Genomic DNA, 7,432 nt, shown 5'->3' on the forward strand with positions numbered 1-7,432 from the left:
AAACCTCAGGGGTTGGGAGCACCCAGGAAAGAGCAAAGATGCAGGGATATTAAGGGCCTGCATCATCTTCGACTCCTTCCTCTATCTAATCCTGCTTCCCCTCCTTCCCCTCACAGCTGTTGATCCCTATAAACATCTCACATCCCAGACTCTGTCTGGGCTTCGCTTTCAGAGAACGTGAACCGAACAGCTGACTCCGCTCAGCTGAGGCCCTCCGGGTCCTCCCTGTAGCATTCCACGTGCATCTGTGAAGGCTCTGCTTGCGGGCTCTCGGGTCCAGAGAGGCCGATGCAGGGCCCTCCGGCGCTCCGGGCCTTCCCTGTGCTGTGCCTCTCCTTGCCACACTCGCCCCTCTCCACCCTGACTCTCTCCCTGGCTCCTTACACCTCTGCACCTTCACAGCCCCGAGCATCTCTCTCTGCGAGTCCTTCTATGGCAGCCACATGGCCAGGGTGGCCCATCCAGGCACCCTCAGGGACCAGACCTTCTCTCTGGGTCAGTCCTGCCCCCTTCAACAGCAGGTCCTGGGAGAGTCATTCCTTCAGTGCTGGATGGAGACATGAGTCAGGAGACTCAATCCTGCATCCTGCAAACCGTTTGCTAAATATGGTCTGGCATGCATTTCATGGGCACAGAGAAAACGGCTCTTCCATAAATAAAAACAGGACATCTCTTTATTTGTGAAGCAAACAAGAGCTTTGTTACATACTGTTAATATAACATTTTAACTTATTCGAAATTACCTTTCAGTTGGTGATTTTTCCATCATTCCTGAGTGATGCAAGTCACAGTCTCTAAGAATAGAAGTGACCCATAAGAATAGAGAAACAAAGTTCTCATGCAAATATGAAGTCTCAAAGTCTTCTTTCTGGCTTTCCTATTAATAAAACATCAGGTACTTTCTGTGACTCTTTTTCTCTTGTTTCCTTTTGTGGTTTCCCAACCCTGATTCTTGGGAGACCCATAAAAGGATATGCATTTTCAATTATAAAATGAATCTCCAGTTCCCAGGAAACAGCCCTTTGGTTTCAGAATTTCAGGTAACAGGTAGGAGGCAGGTCTCAGAAGCGGGCTCTGCAGTACATGCACAGGCAAGTAGCAAAATGACTCGCTTGGAATAGATAAAACAGTTTGGTTTCTAAACTGTCCACTTGAGGGCGCTGCTTCCTCTGGTGGCAATAGAACCAGTTTCACAGGCACCCTGAGACAACTTGAGATAACCAACTCTCTGTTCACAATGAAGTCCAGGGATATTTCACTCCACCTTACAGATCAGAAGAGCTGGCCCACCATGCCATCCAGTATTGCCTGGTCACTCACTCTCGATCTCTCGTCAGCCCCACACTGTGGGTAGGGTCCAGCTGAGCTCTCGGGTCAGAGCTGACTCCTATCTCGTCCCATCACCATAGATCTCCCAGGCTGGAGGGCATGGCAAACCAGGATAAGATGGGCCAGGAGTCTGCTGGATACAGGCTGGACAGGACAGAAATGCCAGGCTGGAGGAGTGGGTCACCAGAGAAGGCTTGCTGAGGGAAGAGGAGTCTGACCAGCAACAGAGCAAATCCTGGGCTTTCCTGGTGGCTCAGTGGTAAAGAATCCGCCTGCTAATACAGGAGACTTGGGTTCAATCCCTGGGTCAAGAAGATCCCCTGGAGAAGAGAATGGCTATCCACTCCAGTGTTCTTGCCTGGAGAATTCCACGGACAGCGGCGCCTGGCAGGCTACAATCCATGGGGTCACAAAGAGCTGGACACAACTGAGCAACTAAACAACACGAGCAAATCCTGGGAGGCTGGTAGATTTCACATGAAGGTCCAGAAGTCCCGGGCACCTGCCACTGGCTGAGCATGGCGACCTGGCCCAGTGAAGAGAGAAGCCTCCTGGCGAAACGTGGCTACTGTGAAGCTGGGGCTCGGGGCCCCCTGAGGATCCTGGCTCCTTGAGTCACAGCTGAAGCAGCAGAGGACACAGGTGATGGCCACGGTGACCACGAATAGCACAGCCACCATTCCGATCACTGCTGTTTCCATGACCCCGTGTGGCCTCTGACCCACTGAGCAACCTAGGGTGTGTTTTGGACCTCACTCGCTCCCCATCCGAAGCGAGGAGCTGCTGGTGATGGCAGGTACCCTTGCTCCTCCGGCTGCTCTCCCTGTGGTCTTCTAAGGAGATACTGGTCAGAGGCCCTGGCTGGTACCCTCTCTGGGCCGTTGGGCACCCCACATGGCTCTATTCCGACCTTAGTGCGTCTCTGTCACTGTTTTCTCAGCCTTGGGCCAGGCTTCCAAGAGCTGTGGGCAACTCCACTGGCAGCTCTGGAAGAAGCGCTGTCCTGAAAGACGTAAGCTCAAGACTCCTTGGATGCAGGAGCTGGAAGGAGAGCGTAGAAGTCTTTGTTCAGAGGGAGCCCCGCTCAGCCCTCTGGTGACGCCTACGGATTTCAGGAGTGTTTGTACACTCGGACAAAAGACAAAACACTCCCCCTCCTGTGGATCCGGGATGAGCCCAGGCTCCTCCCTTGGAGGAACCTTGGATCAGTCCTTGAATCAGCCCCACTGCTGACTCTTGAACCTCTCCCCCGAAGGAGGGGAAGAGGCAACGTCAGCTCTGAGCCAGACACAGGGTCACCAGGAGCGCCTGTCTCATTGGCCTCCTTTTCTGCACATACTGGGAGAGTGCTGTTTAGATGGAGCAGGTCACTCTCCGGGTGGGATACCTGAGCCCTTCAGTAACTCCTGTGGGCTCCTTAGTCCCATCCTCTGCTCCAGCCCCACCCCACCCCCCTTGCTGCCTGATTGTGCCCACTGCTCACACTCAGGTGCTGTGAAAACTTACCCCGGGCTTCCAGAGGGGCAGCTATGGCTGTACGCAGTGCCAGGGCCTCCTGACCTGATGGCCACCCCAGGGCCCAGGCCACGGCACACTCATCCCTGGGTGCCTCAGCCTTGGTGCTGCCTGGAACGAAGCTCTGAGATGTCTGAGCAGCTGTGAGCACTTCCTGAATTCCTTCCTCCAATTGTGAGTGAGGGCCCAGGACCCGCACAGCTGCCGGCCCCCTTGGTGACTGCACTCACCCCACCCCCCTATGCACACCCATGCCACTCCGGCCCTGCCCCCTGCCAGTGTCTCTGGTTCACTGGGTCAGGGGAGCAGGGGTGAGCAAGGCCCAGGCCACTCTGTCTCCCATCCTCACTTGATCACAGCCTTTCCACAGCCAGCACCTCCTGAGACCACCACCACTTCCAGAAAGGAGGCTGAATTATTAACCGTACTTCATCTAAACCCTGAGAAAGGGTGTCATAACAGACAATAATTCCAGGTATCAGACACAGCCAGGCACTATCTCATATAATGGTTCCAGCAACACTGAGAAGTAGCATTTTCCCCATTTCAGAGATAGTCATAGCCCATGGCCTATTGCTATTAGTAGTGATAACTAGAGCACCAAATAGCCAAGGAGGGGCTTCCCTCCCTTTCCTCCTAGTTCAGAGCTCTCTCCAGGTACCACCATTCCACAGGGCAATTGTCTCCTTCTATAGATTTACTGATCAAAATGTGAAGACCCAGAGAGAACCAAGGGCTAGCCCAGGGCCACACAGCCTGGATCCTTTTCAATTTCTTCAAGGCCCTGAAATTTCTTTGGTACTAGTGTCAGGAATCTGCTTATGCACAGAATGGGAGAGTGACTATTCGGAATAAACGGTACTCTGCCAAATTCTCTCTCCTCCCCTTTCTAAGATAACTGGACAACCCACACAGAGGAGGAGCCCGGAGCCAGCTGGGGCTGCAACAGGAAGCTGGACATCTTGAATTACTTGTATTAACTGGAGTGACCAGAAGCAGGGGTCAGGAAATATGACAAACCACTCTGTGGGCCCTATAGTTTCAGATTGAATTATCAATGTCAGTCAGTCATTTTGGGAGGTGGAGGGCACCAGGGGGACTGCTTGTCCTAAGGGTTTCTCCGGACGTTTTCTTTTCTTGTGGATTTTGTAATCTTATGACAGACAGCCCCTACCCAGGAGCCCCAGACACAACGGGGCTCTGAAAGATGTCTACCACTTAGACATACATCTGTCCTCCCAGCATCTATCACTGTCAACTGGTCAGAGAAAAGACCATGGCCCATACATTCCATATATATACATGCACACACACACAAACATATATATATATATAGGCCTTATCACACGGCATGTGGGATATTAGTTACCCATTAGGGATCGAACCAGCACCCTCTGCAGTGGAAGCATGGAGTTTTAACCTCTGAACCGCCAGAGAAGTCCGTCATAGATTCCATTTACATTAAGAAGGGGAAGGTGATGGCAAGCATCCTGGTTCTCCCAGAGAATGCTCGAGGCCACACGTAGGAAAGGCAGGCCATCCAAGGCTCACATCAGGCTCTGCAGACGGATAAGGGAAGTCCAGGCCGGCAGGCTATTGACCTCCACACACCCCAACACTGAGCAGATGGAGTAGTAAAGCAGGAGCTCTTTCAGCAAGGCCCTAGAAGCTTAAAGGACTAATCCCTGCAATGTCCCACTACTATACTTGGAAGCCCTCAAGCCCTAAGCTTTGGGGAGTGATGATTCCAAGTACATTTACTTTTCCAGAGAGCATGAAGCTCTGGAAACCTTTCTTGAGCATCTGTCACGTGGGCTGGTTCCACACTTGGGCATGGGGGGCCCTCAAGTGTTCTCCAATCTAGGAGGACAGGGGCCTTTGAATCTCTAGGGAAAGAGATTTGAGTGCACCAGCAGAAATGACAGCAACAACAACAATAATAATAAATTAGAAACCCATAGGAGTGAACGATGAATCTTCTTGGGCAAAGACACAGACAGGGGAACGTGCAAGGTGTTTTCTGAGCCTGAGGGCTGGAGCAGCGTGGATGGGACACAAGGAACAGGAGTAGGCAAGAATCAGACCAGGGGCCTTGGATGGCCAGCCAAGAGGCAGAGACTTGGTCCCGAGGGCAATGAGGAGGCTACAGTGTGGAGAGGCTTTGCAAAGTGGCAGAGCTGGAGGTGTGCAGACTTGGAGGGGCTGTGGCAGGAATCCAGATCAGGGATGAACTAAGGGCAACCATAGGGGTAAGGGAGGGGAGGCAGATTCAAAGAGTGCTATAGACCCTGGATCCTCTTTCCCAAGCCTGAAATCTGGCCTTGCTATCAGTGAATTTGCCTCCCTCTCCCTGCCTCCCACCCCAGGCCTCATAGAGAATCCACCGGGAAATAGAAAAGAAACAGGACATTCTGTTCCAGTGAGTCAGTCACCAGGCCCCTGACTTTATGGCCTGTTCTCCGGCCCCTCCCCACCACCTCGCCTGGCTCTCAAGCCTCTCCCCCTCCACTTCCCACCCCAGTTCACAGGACTTCCTTCCTCACCGAAGGCCTCAGAACTAGATTTCCATCCTGGCTGCAGAATCCTGTCAGTTGCTCTGGGGTAGCCGGAAACAGGCTTTGGCAAGAAGTGTTTGTCACCTCTCTCATCTTAGGGAAGGGGAAACTGAGACTCCGAGGAGGCAAACCCTCTCCCGGGGCTGCCCAGCACCACATTGTCCCTCCTAACCTCACAGCTGCACACACAGACTCCAGCCAGCCACACACACACACACACACACACACACACACACACACACACACACACACACACACATTGGTGGGGTCAGTCTGGCTGAGACTCAACATCTGGATAAGAAACCCTGACCAGTTTACCAAAGAAACATTCATTCAGCACAGCCATGCAGGGGGCTTCTGCAGGCCCAGAGCATAGTGTGCCCTAGAGGTGGACTGGAAAGAGCCCTGGGGGCGAGCCTGGACGGCCTCGCTCCTTCTCTACGAGCCCCACCAGTACACGGGGCTGCCTGCAAACCCTAACCATGCCCCTCGTCAGAGCTCAGGCCCCAGGCCTTCTCATCTACTGTCCATGGAGCCCAGCACAGCCGTCCAGTCTCCCCCATGGCAGGGCCCACTCAGACATTCACTTCCCATCAGAGAGGAAGGTCCAAGGAAAGGCAGAAATAGGCCTGGCCGCTCCCTCCCTCCCACTTGAGTTACAATCAAGAGCCTCTTCACAAAGCTTCTTAATGGTTTTTATTTTCTTGGATTAAGGCACCACTGAATTGACTGTGCAGCCTCAAGACCTCCTTCAAACAAAGGGGTATTGCCGGGGCCCCTCCCAGCTACCTTGCCAGCCAGAGGCCCTGTCATTGAGAGAGAGAGCAGGGTACACCTGCACACCCGCACACACCAGCACGCCTACACCGACCAGACTGGCTGTCCATTCTGGTGCCCTTTGGGAGTTAAGGTCACAAGCTGGTGTCTGCCCCCAAAAGACCACCAGCACCCGCTGCACTCAGCCCCGTCACCCTCCTGTGTGTGCAGGGCCAGCCCTGGCGCTCCTCAGTTCTCCTCCACAGTGCGCTGGGCGAGTGGGTAGATGAAGCCCAAGCAGGGCCTGGTGTTCACTGCAGGGAGGTGCCCTTCTGCACAGGAACGTCGGCAGGTCCACTCATCTGGTGATGGCAGGGCAGGCAGCGGCTGCCCTGCATGGGCATCAGTGACGGCCTCGGTGGGCACGGGCGGCGTGGTGGGCGGCATGATGGTGGGCGTGGTGGTGGGCGAGGTGGTGGTGGTGGAGGTTCGCATGGGGCATGTGAGACATATGGCCAGCATGACGGAAATGGTGCAAATGTCCCAGGTGGCCCCGGCCCGAGATCCAAGGCTGGGCCCACCTGATCCGGTTTCTCCTTGGGGCGGGGCGGTTCCTTTCCATGTCAGGTTCCTCCTGTCTGGAGTACAAGCAGGCGGCCAGCAGCAGCAACAGCAGTAGAAAGGCCGCCGCAGTGCCTATGATCAAGCCCACGAGGGTCGTGCTCTCCAGGAGGTCCAGCATCTGGGAGCTGACAGTGGCCTCCGCTTGGTGGCTTCTCGCTGCTTCCTCCCCTTCAGCAGCCTCTGCTCGGTCCTCGCAGTCACTGGACTTTGTTTTCTCAGCTCCTGTGGGTTGGAGAGCAGCCAAGGAATGTGGGTGCAGCCTCTTTGGGTTGGAGCTGCCAGCTGAGGGGAGGCCCAGCGACTGTTAACTCTGGGGAGGGCCAAGTGAGGCTAGGTGGGGAGAGAGGAGCTGGAAGGAGGGTACTTGGGGCGAGGGGAGAGCCAGAGGCTAGAGATAAGAGTCTGGGCCCCCATCCCTGCCACCTAGCCAAGTGACTGGGCCAGCCCGTCCCCTCCCTGGGCCTCAGGGCCCTGCTCTCTTAGAGGCAGTACGGCACAGCAACTAAGATCGTGGGCTCTGGAACCACATGACTCACCAGCTCTGTGACTGTACACGCTTCCTATACTCTCTGCCTCAGTTTCCTCATGTGTAAAAGGGTTCAGTAGAGTATATTTCCTAGTAGTGTTTTCTGAGGATTTAAGGAATTAGTGTT

At 54.4% G+C, this 7,432-nt stretch overlaps 2 protein-coding genes across 2 annotated transcripts; both read right to left on the reverse strand.

Moving 5' to 3' along the window:
• Positions 1 to 656: 656 nt before the first annotated feature.
• Positions 657 to 2,119, reverse strand: SPAAR (small regulatory polypeptide of amino acid response). The gene has a single exon (XM_069576180.1). It carries the CDS (start codon positions 2,028 to 2,030, stop codon positions 1,803 to 1,805), a length of 228 nt encoding a protein of 75 aa, XP_069432281.1. The 5' UTR covers positions 2,031 to 2,119; the 3' UTR covers positions 657 to 1,802.
• A 3,959-nt stretch (positions 2,120 to 6,078) lies between these two features.
• Positions 6,079 to 7,062, reverse strand: HRCT1 (histidine rich carboxyl terminus 1). The gene has a single exon (XM_069576178.1). It carries the CDS (start codon positions 6,895 to 6,897, stop codon positions 6,559 to 6,561), a length of 339 nt encoding a protein of 112 aa, XP_069432279.1. The 5' UTR covers positions 6,898 to 7,062; the 3' UTR covers positions 6,079 to 6,558.
• Between the last annotated feature and the right edge of the window lie 370 nt (positions 7,063 to 7,432).

Source organism: Ovis canadensis, chromosome 2, assembly GCF_042477335.2.
Source record: "Ovis canadensis isolate MfBH-ARS-UI-01 breed Bighorn chromosome 2, ARS-UI_OviCan_v2, whole genome shotgun sequence".
NCBI lineage: Eukaryota > Metazoa > Chordata > Mammalia > Artiodactyla > Bovidae > Ovis > Ovis canadensis.

What these genes read in the sequence shown, in the direction of transcription:
- SPAAR (XM_069576180.1), bottom strand. Translation starts at nt 2,030, where the DNA reads ATGGAAACAGCAGTGATCGGAATGGTGGCTGTGCTATTCGTGGTCACC.
- HRCT1 (XM_069576178.1), bottom strand. Translation starts at nt 6,897, where the DNA reads ATGCTGGACCTCCTGGAGAGCACGACCCTCGTGGGCTTGATCATAGGC.